Raw genomic sequence first — 21,440 nt, forward strand, 5'->3', positions numbered from 1 at the left:
TTCAAAGAACCAAAGAAAATCATGTTTAAAAATTAAAGGGGATGTATGACAACCCTGAATCAGCAAGCAGAGATTCTGCCTTGTTACATTCTGCCTAAGTAACATGACATTCCTAATGGTTGAAAAATTAATATACAACATGGGAGACTATAAATTTAAAATATCAACATTATTAAACTCCTTGGAAGAACACGTGAAACAAATAACTTTGTGGTGAGTACTTTATAATTAATTTCCAAGAAAACTACAATTAATTTGCACAGGTTCATCCTAACTACTTAACTTCTATTTAAAGGGTTTTACTTAAACAAACAAAAAGTCAACAGACCAAAACAACACATTCTTCCTGAAACTCAGGAAGAAAGTGAACCTTAATTTTTTTTTGAATAGTAATGAATTAAGGACAAAAATAAATTATCATAAAATACAAAGATACCTTGTTTCCCACGGCCGGGCAGTAAAGGCATAGGGCTTAGAGGTGAGGGCACCTACAGGGCAGATATCAATGATATTTCCAGACAGTTCAGACATGAACATCTTTTCAATGTATGTACCAACTTGCATATCATTTCCTCTGCCTGTTGTTCCCAAATCATCAACTCCTGCAATCTCACTTGCAAACCTACAAGATAAAAAATGTGCCATCAAATGGTCAAGTCCAGCAAAATTATTTCCATATTCGTGATAAAGAGATGATGATTTTCAAAACACTAAAAATAAATGAGTGTATTTTCAATGGTGAGCACAGTCCTAATAAAAAATAATTAAATGTATGCATTTTATTGAAGTATAACACATATGCAGAAACTTGTACAAATCATATGTGTACAACTCAGCAAGTTAAGAGTAAAAGCGAATGCTTGTAGATTTTAATTTTTAAATCCACCTGAAGTTGGTACTAATTGAAAGTGAACTTATTTTATTGGTATATAAAAAACAGCATCCCTCTTCTCCCACCCGACAAAAATAGCCATTCAGTCCAAAGTTATTATTCATCAAACTGTGACTATTAAGTAAGTATACAATGATATTCTATAATATAAGAAACTAGGAAAAAAATTTACCTGATGCAGCGAGTACACTGTATACATCTTGTCATGATGGTCTTTACCAATGGCCCAATGTTTTTGTCTTCCACAGCACGTTTCCCCTCTAAAAATCGGCTTCTATCATTTCCAAACATCATGGACTGGTCCTTAAGTAGATTATGAAAGAGTCAATCTAATGCTGCTAATAAGACTAAAATCTGAGACAACCAAAAAGATTGACAGAATTCTACTACATACCTGCAGATCACATTCACCTCCCTGGTCACAAATAGGACAGTCCAGTGGGTGATTTGCTAGTAAGAACTCCATCACACCTTCTCTGTATGAAGATTGTAACATATAAAATGACTCTCAAATACACACATACTGACATAAACAGCTAGCACTCAAAATGACCTATAAGCTTTATTATTTATTTATTTTTTTGAGATGGTATCTCACTCTGTTGTTCAGGCCAGAGTGCAGCGGCATGATCTTGGCTCACTGATGCCTCCTGTCTCTGCCTCTCGGGTTCAAGCAATTCTCAGCCTCTCAAGTATTTAAGATTACAGGAGCTCACCACTACACCTAGCTAATTTTTGTATTTTTAGTAGAGGCAGGATTTCATCATATTGGTCAAGCTGGTGTTGAACTTCTGACCTCAAGTGATCCTTCCTAGCCTTGGCCTCCCAAAGTGCTAGGATTACAGGCATTTTGAGCCACTGTGCCAGGCTCATCTATAGGCCATTTAAACAACTTTCATAGATATGTATACATATATGTATAAATACATATACATATATATATTTGTTGAGACAGTCTTGCTCTGTTGCCTAGGCTGTAGTGCAGTGGCGTGATCTCGGCTCACAGCACCTTCCACCACCCCAGGTTCAAGGGATTCCCCTGCCTCAGCCTCCTGAGTAATTGGAACTACAGGTGTGTGCCACCACGCCTGGCTAATTTTTTTGTATTTTAGTAGAGACAGGGTTTCACCATGTTGGCCAGGATGGTCTTGATCTCTTGACCTCATGATCCGCCGTGCCCAGCCAGGTGTACATTTTTTTATACACTTAAGAGTAATTGTACATTTAGTAACAGAAATGCCAATTAACTATTATTCTGCTATTTTTTTTTTTAACTGCATTTTAGATTTTGGGATACATGTGAAGAACATGCAAGATTGTTGCATAGGTACACATGTGGCAGTGTGATTTGCTGCCTTCCTCCCCTTCACCTATATCTGGCATTTCTCCCCATGCTCTCTCTCCCCAACTCCCCACCCTCCACTGTCCCTCCCCTAATTCCCCGAAACAGACCCCAGTGTGTAGTGCTCCTGTGTCCATGTGTTCTCACTGTTCAACACCTGCCTATAAGTGAGAACATGCAGTGTTTGATTTTCTGCTCTTGTGTCTGTTTGCCGAGAATGACGGTTCCCAGGTTCATCCATGTCCCTACAAAGGATATAAACTCATCATTTTTGATGGCTGCATAATATTCCAGGGTGTATATGTGCCACATTTTCCTTGTCCAGTCTATCATCGATGGGCATTTGGGTTGGTTCCAGGTCTTCGCTATTGTAAACTGTGCTGCAATGAACATTTGTGTGCATGTGTCCTTATAGTAGAACAATTTATAATCCTTTGGATATATACCCAGTAATGGGATTGCTGGGTCAAATGGAATTTCTATTTCTATGTCCTTGAGGAATTGCCACACTGTCTTCACAGTGGTTGAACTAATTTACACTCCCACCAACAGTGTAAAAGTGTTCCTATTTCTCCATATCTTCTCCAGCATCTGTTCTCTCCAGATTTTTTAATGTTCGCCATTCTAACTGGTGTGAGATGGTATCTCAATGTAGTTTTGATTTGCATTTCTCTAATGACGAGTGATTATGAGCATTTTTTCATGTTTGTTCGCCTCAGGTATGTCTTCTTTTGTAAAGTGTCTGTTCATATCCTTTGCCCACTTTTGAATGGGCTCGTTTTTTTCTTGTAAATCTGTTTTAGTTCTTTGTAAGTTCTGGATATCAGCCCTTTGTCAGATGGGTAAACTGCAAAAATTTTTCCCATTCTGTTGGTGGCCGATTCACTCTAATGACTGTTTCTTTTACCGTGCAGAAGCTGTGGAGTTTGATTAGGTCCCATTTGTCTATTTTGGCTTTTGTTGCCAATGCTTTTGGTGTTTTGGTCATGAAATCCTTGCCTACGCCTACGTCCTGAATGGTTTTGCCTAGATTTTCTTCTAGGGTTTTTATGGTGTTAGGTCTTATGTTTAAGTCTTTAAACCATCTGGAGTTAATTTTAGTGTAAGGTGTCAGGAAGGGGTCCAGTTTCTGCTTTCTGCACATGGCTAGCCAGTTTTCCCCAACACCATTTATTAAACAGGAAATCCTTTCCCCATTGCTTGCTTTTGTCAGGTCTGTCAAAGATCAGATGGTTGTAGTTAGGTTGTGTTGCCTCCGAGGCCTCTGTTCTGTTCCATTGGTCTATATCTCTGTTTTGGGATCAGTACCATGCTGTTTTGATTACTGTAGCCTTGTAGTATAGTTTGAAGTCCAGTAGTGTGATGCCTCTCGCTGTGTTCTTTTTGCTTAGAATTGACTTGGCTATACGGGCTCTCTTTTGGTTCCATATGAAGTTTAAGGTGGTTTTTTCCAGTTCTGTGAAGAAGGTAGCTTGATGGGGACAGTGTTGAATCTGTAAATTACTTTGGGCAGTCTGGAACTTTTCACGATATTGATTCTTCCTAACCATGAACATGGAATGTTTCTCCATCTGTTTGTGACCTCTCTTATTTCGTTGAGCAGTGGTTTGTAGTTCTCCTTGAAGAGGTCCTTTACGTTCCTTGTTAGTTGTATTCCTAGGTATTTTATTCTCTTTGTAGCAACTGTGAATGGCAGTTCGTTCTTGATTTGGCTCTCCTTAAGTCTGTTATTGGTGTATAGGAATGCTTGTGATTTTTGCACATTGATTTTGTATCCTGAGACTTTGCTGAAGTTGCTTATCAGTTTCAGGAGATTTTGGGCTGAGACGATGGGGTCTTCTAAATATACAATCATGTCGTCTGCAAATAGAGACAATTTGACTTCCTCCTTTCCTATTTGAATACCCTTTATTTCTTTTTCTTGCCTGATTGTTCTGGCTAGAACTTCCAATACTATATTGAATAGGAGTGGTGAGAGAGGGCATCCTTGCCTAGTGCCAGATTTCACAGGGAATGCTTCCAGTTTTTGCCCATTTAGTATGATATTGGCTGTTGGCTTGTCGTAAATAGCTTTTATTATTTTGAGATATGTTCCGTCAATACCTAGTTTACTGAGGGTTTTTAGCATAAAGGGCTGTTGAATTTTGTCAAATGCCTTCTCTGCATCAATTGAGATAATCATGTGGTTTTTGTCTTTGGTTCTGTTTATGTGGTGAATTACATTTACAGACTTGTGTATGTTGAACCAGCCTTGCATCCCCGGGATGAATCCTACTTGATCATGATGGTAAGTTTTTTGATGTGCTGTTGCAATCGGTTTGCCAGTATTTTATTGAAGATTTTTGCATCTATGTTCATCATGGATATTGGCCTGAAGTTTTCTTGTTGAGTCTTTGCCGGGTTTTGGTATCAGGATGATGTTGGTCTCAAAATGATTTGGGAAGGATTCCCTCTTTTTGGATTATTTGAAATAGTTTCAGAAGGAATGGTAGCAGCTCCTCTTTGTATGTCTGGTAGAATTCGGCTGTGAACAGTTTTGTTTTTTTTTTAACATGCCGGATTTTGCTATGTTCCCCAGGCTGACCTCGGGCTCCTGGGCTCAAGTGATCCTCCCACCTCAGCCTCCTAATTGTCATTCTGGTAGTATTAAACACACAATCTGGAAAATACTTAGAGGAGTCTAGAATAAAGTACCATTAGAGGGCCTAGAAAATTATTATTTTTGGTCATGTTTGGTGGCTCACATCTGTAATCCCAGCACTACAGGAGGGAGGTCAAGTTAGGATGTCACTTGAGGCCAGGAGTTCAAGAGTAGCCTGGACCACATAGTGAGCCATATTTCAAAAATATAAAGAAAATTATAACTTTTTTTTTTTTTTTTTTGAGATGGAGTCTCACTCTGTCACCCTGGCTGTAGTTCAGTGGCAGGATGTCAGCTCACTGCAACCTCTGCCCCCTGGGTTCAAGTGATTCTCCTGTCTCAACCACCCAAGTAGCTAGCTGGGAATACAGGTGCCTCCAGGCCCGGCTAATTCTTTTTGTAGTTTTTAATAGAGATGGGGTTTCACTGTCTTGGCCAGGCTGGTCTTGAACTCCTGACCTCATGATCCACCTGCCTTGGCCTCCCAAAGTGCTGGGATTGTAGGCATGAGCCACCGTTTCTACCCAGAAAATTGTAACTTTGAACAATACTGAATGATCAAAAGTTGCTGAATGGTTCTCAGAAAATATTCACATTAACTTAAAACAAAAAAATCAGTCCCAGTACAAATACATCAATGAAATGATAGCTTAGTAAGTCCAGATTCACCCTTTATCACAAGTTGAGCAAGTTACTAAGCAAGAATTTTTAACGTTGGTCCTAAGGCTCAATACCATAAACTCCTGACTTGACTTCTTCTACTATGTAGAACTCACTTCTATTGCTCCCAGATGCCAAGCACACCAGCTTCTTCAGAGTTTGATATTAAATTCTTAATTTATGGGAAGGTCTAAAAAACAAAACGACAATTTTCTGCTTTATGAAAGTCTACAACATTGAGTAACACTAAGGTACCTGGCTTTCTTGGACTTTTCTGAGTTTGTCAGGATATTCCAACCCTTCATTACTGGCATGGCACAAGCAGCTACAACCTGGGATTTCAATTAAAAAAAAAAATGTGTATTTGTATTTATTTGTAGCAACCCAATATATAAAAATGTTAAATTATATAAAAACATTAAATTATACATTAGATAACAGGCAAAGAACGGAGTATTTTTTAAAACTAAATTTTCATATTCACAGTATGATGATCTGGTACTTCACATTTATTTCAGAGATAAGACATCCTGGTTCTTAAGTTTATTCTAATAGTGAATGCAATTTTTTATTCTGCTCTGAAACAGAACCCAAAGAACTATGCTTTGATTAGCAGGCACTACTGAGTTAAAAATTGCATACACCAAAATGAAACTACTAAAAGTAAACCACTTCCCTGAAACCCTTCTCTCTATTAAAACTGGCAAGGCATCAGCAATTCTAATGTTCTACTTGGCAACTCTACATCCTAGTTATAAATCACACAACCATTTGGAAATACTGACAGTATTTCCTCTGGTGACTGTAAATCAGTAAAGATGACTGTAAATCACCTTTAATTTCTAGATCTGTTACAATTATATGGCATATATGTTTATAAAGCACTTCTGTTTCTAGTTTTGAAATGAAGAGAATCAATTGCACAAGAGAATTAAATTTATAGATAAAAGTAAAGAGGGCTTTACTTTTCTCTAGGTTTTCCACTACAATATTGATTCTAAATGAAGTTTGCTGCAAGAGTTAAAGTTTTCTACCTTCTAGAGCATGGTATAGAATTTTAGGTTTCAAGTACCTTAGGAGCTTTCTCAATTTCAACAAGGCACATCCTGCAGTTTCCAGCAACAGACAACCTTTCATGATAACAGAATCGAGGAATCTGCATGCCAACCTTCTCACAAGCCTAGAAGACAAAGTAAAAAAAAAAAAAAAAGCATTAGAATAACCTGACTTCACTGCTGTTATTGCTGAAACACACATATACAGCCATCTTATTACTATCTACATAGCTTCATTCATTCTCATTCCAGTTCGTTTCTTTGCCCTTGATTTTAACCCCTCTCTCCTCTGAAGCTGCCTCAGAGGATCTTAGGATGCTTGGGATGACTTCACCTTATGTGGAAGAAACTGGATAAAGTATCCTTCAACTGTGCTGACGACCTGACTTCCCATATCCATTTTGAACTGTTGTTCATAACGTTCCTTCAACCTCTGTCCCAATGGTTTCATACCTGGACTTCTTTGTCTTGCTCTCTTCCTTTGGATTAGAGATTTCACTACACATCATCTAGCTGGCTATGATTTATTTCTGTCTTTGGCTCCTATATCCCACTCAGAACTCATCTCCCACTGTGGCTGAAGTTTTTCCCAATTCCTGTTTGCCCAGTAAGGGGGATTACCCCTGCTCTACCAATTGTCAGCTACCCTCCATCACAATTTCTTCCTCCTTTTAGTCCTTTTAATATTCAAACTTCCTCTAGAGTCACTTCCTCCATCCCCAGACTTCATTCTAAAGCAATCTCATCAATTTCCAGTGTTTAAATTATTTAGTTAGCAAAAATGTGTTGAGTGTTTCCTTTGTGCAGGATGCAGGTATAGCAGTAAACAAGACAGTGTCCCAGTCTTCACACTAGCTGACATTCCTTATGATGATTATGTCCAAACTTTCATCTGCAGCTGTGTTAGTCCTCCACTTCTCCAAGCTTCAGATTTACAAGCATTTGTATGTGTATGTTCCACAGACAGCTTAAATTCAAATGATCTCTCCTTTCTACATACTTCAAAATAACCTCACAAATGCAGAAAACCACAAAAATTCCTCTGTTCTCTTTGAATTCTAAAGGACTATCTGTCTCTATGTCTCTACTGAAACTTCTTTTGTGTTTTTTCCCCACTATTGAAGCATATTGGGAAATTCTGCACAACGGAGGAGAAATTCCTCTGCTCTTCATCATTCCTGAAGGCCTGTCTACATTTCATTCTCCCTTGAATCTATCCTCTTGTTTTCATTCCCATCGCCACTATCTGTTTTAGGCCTTTTTGTATCCTGTTTCAATACAAAATGCTTTTTCCTTGTCCCTTATTCCAGTCTTGCTATTCTCCAAACCATCATCCTCTATAGTCACTGTCACCCTGCTTAAATAGGCAACAAAACTCCTGATGGATCAAAATATAAGCTCTTCCGTGTAGCAGACATCGTATTTCATGACTGGACCTTCCTGTCCTCAATAACTTGATTTCCTGTAATCTCATCTTCTACTTATACCTTATGTTTCATCAATATTAAACTATTTGAAGCTTTCAAAACATGACAAGTTATCTGCCTTAACTGATTTTTCCATAGGAAATGCAAGCATGTCCTTCTTATTCACATATGAATACACCTGTTCATCCTTTAACACTTTCTCAAGGATCATCTGAGGCACCCGACATCTTTTTACTACCTCCTATCCCTGCCACAACTTTTCATTGTACCTTAAACACACATTTATATCATATTTTCTGCTTACACGTCTGTGACTGGCAGATAGTCTAGAAATGACTCCTAAAATGAACAAAGAACATTTAGATCTGTGACAACTTAAAAATGGTATGAAGCATCACCTCTCTATGACCAATTTATTATTTCTGGAGGAATATGAAGAAATCAAATATATAGAGTATGAATTTAAGTACATGCTACCCTCCATTTGCCTGCTTTGTAGTAGGACATATTCCTATTCTACTAATCACAGAAAGGTTGTATGAAAGTGAAAAGCATCAAGCAGACCCACAATAAATGACGGTTATTTTTTCACAAACTTACCCATAGTAACTAATTTAAGTTACTTCAATTTCTTAATGGGTATTCATTTGGAATGCAGAAGTGAAACAAAGAAACTACCACAGTTCACTAAAAATGCCACCAACAAATAAATAATAGCTCACTTTCAAGTGCCAAGATTTAAAATGAAATAATATTAGTATAATTTTGCTACATATAGTTCTTTTAAAGATTTACTAATACTTTAAACAGTATAAAGGAAATAAATTAGTATTTTTTTTAAAAATCAGCACACACACAAAATAAAGAATTAGAATGTATGCCTACTTGGAGGACGGTTGTTCCTGGTTCCACCATGACAGACTGACCATCAACGAATACTTCAATCAAGTTGCTTGCTGCTGTGGCAGTTGTTCGAGCTGACCCTCAAAGATATTGAAGTAAAAAACAGATTAACAGAGTTTAATTTATTATAGCAGATGGTAATGGATGAATTAACTCTAAGTATAAACCCAAAATTTTTCATTCTGTATTATTCCTCTGTATTTCTCTAGATTCAAACTTATGGTTATCTATTTTCGGTGGTAGTTTAAACTAAAATTTTTCTTTTGAGAAGGAGTCTTGCTCTGTTACTCAGGCTGAAGTATAGTGGCACAGTATTGGCTCACTGCAACCTTCACCTCTCAGGTTAAAGTGATTCTCCTGCCTCAGCTTCCTGAATAGGTGGGATTATAGGCACATGCCACCATGCTCACTAATTTTTGTATTTTTAGTAGAGACAGGGTTTCTTCCATATTGGCCAGGCTGGTTTCAAACTCCTGACCTCTCAGGTTAAAGTAATTCTCCCACCTAGGCCTCCAAAAGTGTTGGGATTACAGGCATGGGCCACGGCGCTGAACTTTAAACTGAAACTGTTAATACCACTGAAAATATTCATGGGAAGATCACTTTTCGAAAACAGAATATGATTTTTCCACTTTGGCATTGATGTGTGTAGTTCCTAATACTTTCCATTCCACAATTCCAATAAACTGTTTAAAGTAAAATTGTATTTTGAAAATTATTCAACTTAGATCATTTGTTTCTTTTGTGTGTATGTGAGATGGAGTCTCCCTTTGTTGCCCAGGCTGGAGTGCAGTGGTGTGATCCTGGCTCTGTGCAACCTCCACCTCCCAAGTTCAAGCGACTTGTGCTTCAGCATCCCGAGTAGCTGGGATTACAGGCGTGCGCCACCATGCCCAGCTGATTTTTGTATTTTTAGTAGAGATGGGGTTTCACCATGTTGGCTAGGCTTGTTTTGAATTCCTGGCGATCCACGTGCCTCGGCCTTCCAAAGTTCTGGGATTACAGGCATGAGTAACTGCGCCTGGTCTGTTTCTATTTTTATTTTTTAAAATTATGGGTTTAGGGTCTTTGATAAAATATTCTGTAGACTTTTTATAGCCATCTGGGACTAAAATATATATATATATATATATATATATATATATTCCATAGACTTATAAATTTACAAAAATAAGGTATAATAACCATGAATGCAAATTAAAAAAAAATACTCACCACATCCTTTAGGAGACTTAGAAAGGCCTACTAAGGCCTTTCTTAGAGGTGTCCTTAACATATTGCTAAAAATAAAACAAAGAATTATATTATTGTAATGGAAAAAACTGTTTGGTAATGTTTATGGCTTTAAAGTATTTCACATACATTATGTCGCTGGTAATGTTTATGGCTTTAAAGTATTTCACATACATTATGTCGCTGAACATTCATAGGTTCTGATTTTTTCCCTTAAAGTCTGTAGATGAGAATTCTTAGTCTCAGAGACATAGACTTGTACAACGTCAAAGAGCTAAGCAGCAACAGCTATTGTATACATTTGCACTTTCCTAATTCTATGCAGAGAGGAGTTTTGTCATTTAAAAAAATTATTTAGAAAGGATCAAACTTAAAACACTACCACACAGTAAAATAAACTACAAGACTAACAGTGAGCTTATCACTAATGGTTATGTAAAATAAGGTCTACTTTTCTGCTTTCATTTCCTACCAATACCCATTCTATTATTTCATGTTCCAAGCATAGCTGTCTACTAAAGGCTCCTGACATTTTCTGAGATAGCTTGCCAGCCCAAGCCTTTGAGGTGTCTTGAGTGCTATTTTCTGATACACTTGTCTTACAGATTTCCAATTATGTGTTTATAAGCCCATTCTGCCCTCATTGCATTAACTCTTTGATTTTTCTATCTTCAGTACCTATCCAACAGGATGGCACAGAGTAAGCTCCTAAACAACAGTTCTCAACTGGGGACAATTTTGCTCCCCAGGGAGTATTTAGCAACGTCTGAAGACACTGCTGTCACAAACAGGGGGAAGTTACCAGCATCTAGTGGATAGAGGGCAGGGTGCCGGCTAAACATCCTACAATGTACAGGATAGTCCTCCACAATAAAGAATTATCCAAAGTATCAATAGTGCTGAAGTTGAGACACTGCGCCAAAAGGCTTACTGAATTACTGAAATAAATGGGGGTGGATTACATAAACACCATGACTCAAAGACAAACAACACAAACAGAAAGAAAAGTTACCGAAACTTTTTCTTTTTTTTGAGACGGAGTTTTACTCTGTTGCCCAGGCTGGAGTGCAGTGGTGCAGTCTCAGCTCACTGCAATGTCTGCCTCCTAGGTTCAAGCATTTTTCTGCCTCAGCCTCCTGAGTAGCTGGGACCACAGGTGTGCACAACCACACCAGGCTAATTTTTGCATTTTTATTATTTATTTATGTATTTATTTTTGAGAGGGAGTCTCGCTGTCACCCAGGAGTGCAGTGGTGTGATCTCAACTCACTGCAACCTCTGCCTTCCAGGTTCAAGTGATTCTCCTGTCTCAGCCTCCCAAGTAGCTGGGATTTACAGGCTCCTACCACCACCCCGGCAAATTTTTGTATTTTTAGTAGGACGGGGTTTCTCCACGTTGGCCAGGCTGGTCTTGGACTCCTGACCTCAGGTGATCAGCCTGCCTCAGCCTCCCAAAGTGCTGGGATTACAGGTGTGATTCACTTTGCCCAGAACATTTTTGTATTTTTAGTAGAGATGGGGTTTCACCATGGTGGCCAGGCTGGTCTCAAACTCCGGACCTCATGTGACCCACCCGCCTCAGCCTCCCAAAGTGCTAGAATTACAGGCATGAGCCACCATGCCCATCCAAGTTACCAAAACTTCTAAACTTGTTGGTTTTTTTTTTTTTTTACTTGATCACATAGGGTAAGCACTGACCTTTTTGCCTGTTTGCTTGATCATATAGGTTAAGCAAAATCACTTGGAACTTCTAAAGGTATTAAAAATGCAAATTGGCCAGATGAGGTGGCATCATGCCTGTAGTCTCAACACTTTGGGATGCCACCTCGAGGAGTTTGAGATCAGCCTGGGCAACACAGCAGGATTCCATCTCTGCAAAAAAAAGAGATGGGTGTGGTGGCATGAACCTTTAGTCCCAGCTCCTCAGGAGGCTGACCTGGGAGGATGGCTTGAGCCCAGGTGTTCAAGGTTACAATGAGCTTTAATCATGCCACTGCATTCCAGCCTGGGAGACAGAATAAGATCCTGTCTCAAACAACAAAAAACAAACAAGCAAAAAAGGAAGCAGCAAATTATATGATTAGAATGTATTAAAAAAAAATTTCGACAGTAAAGTTTCAATACTTGCAACAGTATTATTGGATAACAGTGCATATACATTGGTTTTAAGCACAAAATTCTGCACACTTATCACAGATGATGTACAACAGGAAATGTCATTAATTCAACATTTCGTTAATTAAGAATATGTGATACTGAATTTGCAAACATCAACTCTGTTTCCTGCTAGCGAGTAATTTTTGGTAAATCAGTTACTGGTTCTTTACTTACAAGGCAGGAGGAAAACAGTACTTCCTAGACTATGAGCTATTAGTAGGAGCTCAATAAATGCCAGTTAAAGCTGAATTCAACTTAGGCAGTACTGGTGGCCACTGACAATAAGTTTCTGTGTGGCTTTTTTTTTTCTTTGAGACAAGAGTCTCGCTCTGTCACCCAGATTGGAGTGCAATGGCATGATATCAGCTCACTGCAACCTGTGCCTTCCAAGCAGCTGGGATTACAGGCACCTGCCACCATGCCTGGCTAATTTTTGTATTTTTAGTTGAGACAAGGTTGGCCAAGTCGGCCAGGCTGGTCTTGAACTTTTGACCTCAGGCGATCCACCCACCTTGGCCTCCCAAAGTGCTGGGATTACAGGTGTGAACCACCACAGCCCACCGACAATCAGTTTTAAAGGGCTCTTTGTGCCTTTTCTTTAGTACCAGTACACACTGCATATTTATTTTTATCATTCCACTTACTAAACTGTAGGTTAGTAATCAATTTTAGTACCTATCAGACTGTAAGCTCCTTGAGGACAGAGTTTGCATATTTCCCTTCCTGAAGACCTAACACGGTATCACCAAGTTCTAGAAATGAGTAGCATCTGTCCTATTAAAAACTGATGGCATATGTATATTGTAAACCAAAACTTGCTGCATTAGAGCATTGACAGATTTGAAATCAACAATGAGTATTTCATTCAATTTTAAAACTTTAATACTATTTAAAATACGATATAACAATAGTACTCACTTTAGATAGGACATCAACTAGAACTAGGCTGTTGACACTAACATCAAAGCATAGACCAACGTAAGAAACACAGATTTGCAACACTTCCATATGTGCATTGAACACCAACATACCAAGTAGTAACAGAAATATTTGTCTCTGTAGATGGAAAAATGCTAATGACCAATCATTTCTAATACTGGACTGGATAACTTTCCGTATAGGGGCCATACTATTCCACGTTCTCCAACATGGATCCTGCATCCATCCAAGGTATACCCTATCCCAATCCACCATCATTCCTTGCCTGGAGTATTTCAATAGCTTCTTAACAGGTCACCAAACTTCCACACTGTTCCCACACAGCCCCTCCCCTCTTGCCACCGCTGTAACCTCAGACTGAAATGCTTTTCCCTCTCATCTTTCGGGCCACTCCTCATCCTTCACATCTTGGCTTAAAAACTTTCTCTCAAGGAGATTTTCACTGTCCAGCCTATCTAACACTTCCTGACGATTCCCCAGTCATATCACCTATTTTATTCTTCTTTACGAACGTATTCTTGGCTCGTAAATGTTCAATAACTGTTAAGTGAACTGAATCTCTAATTTCTGGCCGTAACTTGCACAGAGCACTTCCCCGGATTTAAAAAGTGCAGGTGCTCTGGCAGCCTTAACTCGGTGAAAACAAGAGTATTCCGCAAAACAAAAATAACTGTTTACTTATCAAAAGTTACCGTTACACTTCTATACTGTCAATTCGTGTGTGAAGCGTTGTGCCTGATTCAAGATCTTACAGTATAAGCATTAGATCCCAAGAACGTGTAAACAACGTTTTGTTATTCGCAATGCAATCCTGGGCTAACTTTTCAAAAGTCCTTTTTCTCAATTTCCCCGCCAGTGAAAGGAATAAAATGCTGTCCAACGTGGTCAATGGACAAAACAAAATCAACAAACAGAGGCGTGAACGAAAACGCAACAGCGACTAAACAATCAGGCACTGTACCAGCTGTGTGGAAATCTGGGGGGACAGGCTCGGTCTTAACGCCTAAGTCATCGGACACTAGTTCTCTCCTGGGGAACAAAACGTCCTCCTCCTCTGAGAGGGCAATGTCCTGAATTTTCACTGCAGAGGAAAGGTCGCCTGCAAGCGTGCATTCGGGCCAGCGTTCCCAAGTGTCCCCTGATCCTCCTCTTCCTTTCTGCTTCATCAGACCAGACTCCGTGGCTAAAAGCCCCCACATGCCGGTTCTCAGGGGCTTCTGAGGCTGCGGAGCGGGAGGCGGCGCCCCAGTCAAGGACAAGAGAAGAATAAGTCGCGTGGGCCAAAGGAAACAGTCCCGTCAAGAAATAAACCCCTGGCCGAGACGCACCTCACCCTTCCCATCCATACAAGACCTCACCTTCTCCCCGGAGCCGCGAAGGCTGTTTGCTAAACTGTCCGGACCACAACGACCCTTCGGAGACCGGGTCGCTCACTTAATATGGCGGCCTCAGCTAACTCTGTCACCCGGGCCTGGAGAACGGAAAGCCCGGAGGGACTAGAATCCTCGCATTCGACAAGTCTGTCGGCAATTTCCGTCAGCCGACCCGAGGGCGGAGCGGAGGTCGGCCCAGCAGGGAGGCGGGAAGGACAACTTGGACCCGCAGTTCCGCCGGAAGTGGCCTGTAGCCCCGTGGCCGAGCGTCTTTGGTCATCTCCGGCGTTTCAAGGGGTGGTTCTCGTTATCTTCCGGAGCTGTGGAGGTTCGAATTTAAAACATGCCAATTTTATTAATTTATTTCCAAACGCAACGAAGGGTCCAGGGACAATTTGTGGGCCACTTAATTTAGGGCCCCCAATTCGTACGTGGAGAAGTGAGAATGCCAACGTACTTTGACCTTTAACCTTTGGTCGGGATCGGTGGAGGGAAACGCCTCCGTCTCTATATAAGGAATTTTCCGGCCTCTCTAGGCCCTTTTTTCTCTTTGAGCGCGGGGTGCTGTAAGCGTATGCTCTGTCTCTCTGCTGCTCCCCAGCTCTCTTGATACAGCAGACGTCATGGGTTTCGGAGACCTGAAAAGCCCCGCCGGCCTCCAGGTGCTCAACGACTACCTGGCGGACAAGAGCTACATCGAGGGGTGAGCGGACGGGCCGAGACGGGATGGTGAGGAGGCTGGTCGGACCCGGGGCCACGTGGGGCAGCGTCGGTTGCCCCGGGAGGGAGGGAGGATGAAGGGTTAGCGCCTCTCCTTGCCATCTCCCAAGGCCCGCGTGTGGTGCGAGCCCGGGCTCCGGGGAGCGGTTCACTAGCAGTAAAAGGTTGAAATGTACTTTATTTACACTTAATTCAGCCAGGTGTCGCCGTGTCGCTGCCCAGTTAGTAAAATATTGGACTGTAGATAGAGCAATGCTAGAGATTGCAATCGTTGAGGTCTACTAAGTGGGAAGACATTTCTCAGGATAACGTGGCGACCCAAGGATGGTTTGATTTTAAGGAGCTGATAAGAAAAAAAAAAATCATTAAAGCACCCCTGCCGGGGCTAGTGCCCACTAATTAATGTGATGCATACAGCATTATTTTCGCTGGCGTTTGTCTTTCAAAGGTGTGTATGAACGTTTCTGTGTCATTGGCAGGTATGTGCCATCACAAGCAGATGTGGCAGTATTTGAAGCAGTGTCCGGCCCACCGCCTGCCGACTTGTGTCATGCCCTACGTTGGTATAATCACATCAAGTCCTATGAAAAGGAAAAGGCCAGGTAAAATCATCTTTGTGTCTAGCTGAGCAATAAGGCTGCTCTCGAAGTTAATCAGGATGTTCACATGACAAAACTGGACCCAGGCTACTTTAGCTTTGTTGGGATATTATGAGCTAAATTTTTCAGTAACCTTAGAAGGCCAAGAGACTGAAGTCCTCCATTTTTTCACAGAACAGGTAGAACATGGACAACAGCAATTCAGCTTTTCCCCACACTGCCCTGCCAATGTGCCTCGACCCTGACCTGGGGGGCCCACCTCTGGGGTGAGAGGGTGGCTCATTCATTCAGTCCTTGGCCATTCTTCTGAAACTGCCAACAAGGGTGGAAGTTTGGGGAAGTGGACTGCATTTCACTAAGAATGGAACTGAGCATACTTAATGAAATTTCAAACAGAAATGTGTATACTGAAAGAGTAAATCGTAGTGAGTATTGAAAATCCTGTCTCACATGGGACTAATGTTTGTCGAGTGACCAGTCGAACATATGACAGTGTTTACCTGGGAGTATGTGAAAGGGTAAGTTATTGCAAAAGGGATCTAGTGATAAATAGTGATTGAAACAAGTTATTTTGTATTGTCTGGAAAAGGTTGTTATACTAGCTCAGTAGTGGTTGAATTTAAATGTTTTTCAAGCCTGCCAGGAGTGAAGAAAGCTTTGGGCAAGTATGGTCCTGTGGATGTGGAAGACACTACAGGAAGTGGAGCTACAGATAGTAAAGATGATGATGACATTGATCTCTTCGGATCTGATGATGAGGAGGTATGGCATCTTCTATAAAGAATACATCGGCTGGGCGCAGTAGCTCACGCCTGTAATCCCAGCAATTTGGGAGGCTGAGGTGGGTGGGTCATGAGGTCAGAAGTTAAGAACAGCCTGGCCAAGTTGGTGAAACCCCATCTCTACTAAAAATACAAAAAAAATTAGCCAGGTGTGGTGGCAGGCACCTGTAATTCCATCTGAGGCAGAGAATTACTTGAACCCAGAAGGTGGAGGTTGCAAGGAGCTATGATGGTGCTCCAGCCTGGGTAACAGAGTGAGACTCTCTCAAACACACACACACACACACACACACACACACACACACACAGATCGGCAATTTATCAGTGTGGATAAACCAAATTGCCTGGTGAGACTCTGTCTCAAACACACACACACACACACACACACACACACACACTGATCGGCAATTTATCAGTGTGGATAAACCAGATTGCCTGGATTTGAATCCTGGTTTTGATTTATATGCCTTTCTCAATTCTGACTGGTTGCATGATGAATAAAATCAAATCACCATCTTTCGGCTGAGTTCGTGATGTATTTGCTTTTTTCTGATAAGGCCAGTCTTTTTTGTGATGACCCCACTAGTTTTAAGCAGAGGAACAAGTGGCTTTCTGAAAAAATGGATTAATTTTTTTCTTTTTTACAGGAAAGTGAAGAAGCGAAGAGGCTAAGGGAAGAACGTCTTGCACAATATGAATCAAAGAAAGCCAAAAGTAGGTCATTTATTTCATAATAATGTAAGTAATGTTTTTCAGAGTCGTCCTTGAAGTAATTTCCTTCACATTCCTTGAATAGGTTAATGTTGAAAACCTCCTGTAGGTGTTCTTCCACAGCTACTGGTCTGCAGCTGTTCTTACGGTAGCAGTTGTGGCATTCCTCTGTGGGAAAGAAACTGTTAACACAATTAAACACCTCTTTCTTAGCAAAACAGAAAGTGGGCATATGTGTGACAGACACAAGATGTATCCGTTGTTTCGACTAAGGAGATAGTCGCTCTCAAAACAAATTGAGATGATTTGTTTGTGTCTTAGAGTAGGGTGAAAAAAATGTAATTCATTATTTGAATAATGCTGTTTGTTTTTTAGAACCTGCACTTGTTGCCAAGTCTTCCATCTTACTGGATGTGAAACCTTGGGATGATGAGACAGATATGGCAAAATTAGAAGAGTGTGTCAGAAGCATTCAAGCAGACGGCTTAGTCTGGGGCTCATGTGAGTTTAGGCATTGCTTTTTTTTTTAACTGACATCTGGAATTTTCATACAGCTTCAGTTCTTTCTCTACAGGACTTTTCTAACTAAGATTTTTCTTAATGCTCTTTTTAGCTAAACTAGTTCCGGTGGGATATGGAATTAAGAAACTTCAAATACAATGTGTAGTTGAAGATGATAAAGTTGGAACAGATATGCTGGAGGAGCAGATCACTGCTTTTGAGGACTATGTCCAGTCCATGGATGTTGCTGCTTTCAACAAGATCTAAAATCCATCCTGGATCATGGCATTTAAATAAAAGCTTGAAAGATTACCTATGGCTTTTGAGTATGTTATATAGAGGGGTGGTGTGTATATTCCTTTCATTTTGAGGGAAGGAATTAAATGAATATGGGATTCCTAAATAATAAAAATTTGGTTCAGCATTGTTGTTAAAAAATGGTAGTGCAGGCCAGGTGCAGTGGATCACGAGGTCAAAAGATCGAGACCATCTTGGTCAAGAAGGTAAAACCCCGTCTCTGCTAAAAATACAAAAATTAGCTGGGCATGGTGGCATGCGCCTGTAGTCCCAGCTACTCGGGAGGCTGAGGCAGGAGAATTGCTTGAACCCAGAAGGCGGAGGTTGCGGTGAGCCGAGATTGTGCCATTGCACTCCAGTCTGGGTAACAACAGCGAAACTCCGTCTCAAAAAATAAATAAATAAAATAAAAAAATAAAAATGGTAGTGCAGGCTGGGCGTGGGGGTTTATGCCTGTAATCCCAGCACTTTGGGAGGCTGAAGTGGGTGGGTCGATACCAGCCTGAGCAATATGGAGAGACCCTGACCCTACAAAAAATAGAACACTTAGCTGAGCATGGTGGTGCACCCAACCCTATATTCCCAGCTATTTGGGAGCTTGAGGTGGGAGGATTGCTTGAGCCCAGGTGGTTGAAGCTGCAGCGAGGTGAGGTTGTGCCGCTACTCTGGCCTAGGTGCCAGAGCAAGGCCCTGTCTCGAAAAAAAAAAAAAAAAATTGTAGTGCAACTTTACCCGCTTGTGATGTCCTTAGCAATGCCTGATGACGTGATTTATTGTAACCCAGCATCTTCGCATTGGGATCAGTCGTTGGCTGGAAAGCAATGATTGCAAATCTTAGTTGAAGATATAACGTGTGACACTGCTAGAAGACACCTAACCCAGAGGAGGGAGGGCTTCCCAGAATTTGGCATGAATTAAACAACTACTTAAAAGTTTACAAATTTAAAATAATGACTCATGTTGTAAAGAAATCATCTTTTAAGAGTTGGGAATGTGATTTGGAGTAACACTGTGTGCTAGGAGGGGATTATATAGCTAGCTGGTTCCCAGGCTTCCCAGATAAACTTCACTTTCCTGTGATAATTCATAGCTGCTTGATTGTGGGCGTGGAGTATTTTACTTGGATTTGGAAATCTGATGTCCTCATGCTGCAGGTAAATACTGGGATGAGGGTAGTAATTTGAGTAAAGTGATAAGCATTGGAAACAGCTTCATTTTGACAGTGAATTTGGGGTCTGGCTAACGTTTGATAGGGCGTTTTTTTTACGGTAGTTTTACAAAACTAGTGCTTGGGAATTGCTGATCTCAAATGATCAAAAATTTTTAGGTCAATTTTTTAATAGATCTAGACAGTGTGTGGTGGCTCACACCTGCAATCCCAGCAGTTTGGGAGGCCGAGATGGGTGGATCACAAGGTCAGGAGTTGAGAGACCAGCCTGGCCAACATGGCAAAACCCCATCTATACTAAAAATACAAAAATTAGCTGGGGCGATAGGGCGAGACTCTGTCAAAAAAAAAAGAACTAGACAATGCTATTTCCTCTCAATCTGATATTATGTTGTAACTGCCTTAACTGTGGAAAACTGTATTATAAAGAGGATTTAACAGATGCATGCATTGAATAATATCTCTAAGCAATGTTTATAGTCCAACCAACACAGCCTAAAAGTCATGGGAGGCCGGGTAGAGTGGCTCACACCTGTAATCCCAGCGCTTTGGGAGGCTGAGACTGGCAGACCACCTGAGATTGGGAGTTCGAGACCAGCCTGACCAACATGGTGAAACCCTGTCTCTACTAAAAATACAAAATTAGCCAGGTGTGGCACATGCCTGTAATCCCAGCTACTCGGGAGGCTGAGGCAGGAGAATCGCTTGAACCTGGGAAGTGGAGGTTGCAGTGAGCCGAGATGGTGCCATTGCACTCCAGTCTGGGCATCAAGAGCTAAACTTCGTCTCAAAAAAAAAAAAGTCATGGGAGACATTTTCAGGTTGTCATCATGAGAGCCAGCAGAGGGCAGCACTTCATTTCCTGGAAAACCAAAGAGCCTGAGAATTCTGAAAATGCCAAAAAAAAAAAACACCCCACAACCACGAATAAACTTAAGTGAATGGTAATAAAAATCCGCAATTATTCACATAGTAAAGGGGTTGAGTTCCAAATAGCTTGACCAAAATGTTAAGTATCAGCAGAAGTTTTCCTCTCAGTCTGATTTTATGTTGTGGCCGCCTTGACTGTGGGAAATTATAAAGAGGATTTCTTTAACAGATACATGCATCGAATAATATCTCTAAGCAATGCTTATAGTCCAACACAGCCTGAAAGTCATGGGAGACATTTTCAGGTTGTCATCATGAGAGCCAGCGGAGGGCAGCACTTCATTTTCTGGAAAACCAAAGAGCCTGAGAATTCCAAAAATGCCAACAACAACAAAAACACCCAAAACCACGAATAAACAAGTGAATGGTAATAAAAATCCGCAATTATTCACATAGTAAAGGGGTTGAGTTCCAAATAGCTTGACCAAAATGTTAAGTATGGCCGGGCGTGGTGGCTCACGCCTTTAATCCCAGCACTTTGGGAGGCCGAGGCGGGTGGATCACAAGGTCAAGAGATCGAGACCATCCTGGTCAACATGGTGAAACCCCGTCTCTACTAAAAATACAAAAAATTAGCTGGGAATGGTCGTGCATACCTGTAATCCCGGCTACTCAGGAGGCTGAGGCAGGAGAATTGCCTGAACCCAGGAGGCGGAGGTTGTGGTGAACCGAGATCGCGCCATTGCACTCCAGCCTGGGTAACAAGAGTGAAACTCCGTCTCAAAAAAAAAAAAAAAAAAAAAAAGTTAAGTATCATTAAAAGTCACTGATGAAAAAACTAATGATTAATAATTTGTTTAGGCTGTGTGCAGTGGCTCATGCCTGTAATCTCAGTACTTTGGGAGGGCAAGGCAGGTGCATCACGAGGTCGAGTTCGAGACCAGCCTGGCCAACATGGTGAAACCTTGTCTCTACTAGAAATGCAAAAATTAGCCAGGTGTGCTGGCAGGCACCTATAATCCCAGCTACTCTGGAGGCTGAGGCAGGAGAATTGCTTGAACACAGGAGGTAGAGGTTGCAGTGAGCTGGGATTGCACCACTGCACTCCAGCCTGGGCATTGAGAGTAAAACTCCATCTCAAAAAAACAAAACAAAAGCAAAAACAACAAC

General features: G+C 41.0%; 2 protein-coding genes, 1 long non-coding RNA gene and 2 other non-coding genes across 10 annotated transcripts in view; 3 read left to right on the top strand and 2 right to left on the bottom strand.

Annotated features, from left to right (window-relative positions):
• Positions 1 to 14,712, bottom strand: part of NDUFS1 (NADH:ubiquinone oxidoreductase core subunit S1) — a 39,735-nt gene extending 25,023 nt beyond the window's left edge. For 2 of the 6 annotated variants that reach the window (XR_013519068.1, XM_002749679.7), the window contains exons 1-8: positions 14,608 to 14,712; positions 10,136 to 10,200; positions 8,903 to 8,994; positions 6,608 to 6,715; positions 5,791 to 5,867; positions 1,287 to 1,368; positions 1,065 to 1,195; positions 437 to 622 (exon numbers count right to left, since the gene is read on the bottom strand). Coding sequence is in view for 4 of the 6 variants with exons in the window: in XM_002749679.7 (XP_002749725.2) it covers positions 437 to 622; positions 1,065 to 1,195; positions 1,287 to 1,368; positions 5,791 to 5,867; positions 6,608 to 6,715; positions 8,903 to 8,994; positions 10,136 to 10,196 (737 nt within the window). In the remaining 2 variants the exon portion in view is untranslated. Of the gene's footprint in view, positions 1 to 436; positions 623 to 1,064; positions 1,196 to 1,286; positions 1,369 to 5,651; positions 5,868 to 6,607; positions 6,716 to 8,902; positions 9,001 to 10,135; positions 10,201 to 14,607 lie in introns of all 6 variants that reach the window. The other 4 variants (XR_013519067.1, XM_008999284.5, XM_078328279.1 and 1 more) reach the window with 3 other exon arrangements.
• Positions 14,713 to 14,890: 178 nt separating this feature from the next.
• Positions 14,891 to 18,245, top strand: EEF1B2 (eukaryotic translation elongation factor 1 beta 2). The gene is made up of 7 exons (XM_035305425.3): positions 14,891 to 14,950; positions 15,224 to 15,325; positions 15,822 to 15,944; positions 16,577 to 16,703; positions 17,371 to 17,437; positions 17,810 to 17,935; positions 18,048 to 18,245. Exons 2-7 carry the CDS (start codon positions 15,246 to 15,248, stop codon positions 18,200 to 18,202), a joined length of 678 nt encoding a protein of 225 aa, XP_035161316.1. The 5' UTR covers positions 14,891 to 14,950; positions 15,224 to 15,245; the 3' UTR covers positions 18,203 to 18,245.
• LOC118155118 (small nucleolar RNA SNORD51) lies at positions 17,206 to 17,284 on the top strand. The gene has a single exon (XR_004745341.1). It is a non-coding gene; the product is annotated as a small nucleolar RNA SNORD51 (small nucleolar RNA).
• On the bottom strand, positions 17,422 to 19,049 carry LOC144576701 (uncharacterized). Its single transcript, XR_013519069.1, has 2 exons — positions 18,965 to 19,049; positions 17,422 to 17,602 (listed from the first exon to the last, which is right to left on the bottom strand). It is a non-coding gene; the product is annotated as an uncharacterized LOC144576701 (long non-coding RNA).
• Positions 17,550 to 17,683, top strand: LOC118155124 (small nucleolar RNA SNORA41). The gene has a single exon (XR_004745347.1). It is a non-coding gene; the product is annotated as a small nucleolar RNA SNORA41 (small nucleolar RNA).
• Positions 19,050 to 21,440: the final 2,391 nt, after the last annotated feature.

Source organism: Callithrix jacchus, chromosome 6 (assembly GCF_049354715.1).
Source record: "Callithrix jacchus isolate 240 chromosome 6, calJac240_pri, whole genome shotgun sequence".
Lineage (NCBI taxonomy): Eukaryota > Metazoa > Chordata > Mammalia > Primates > Cebidae > Callithrix > Callithrix jacchus.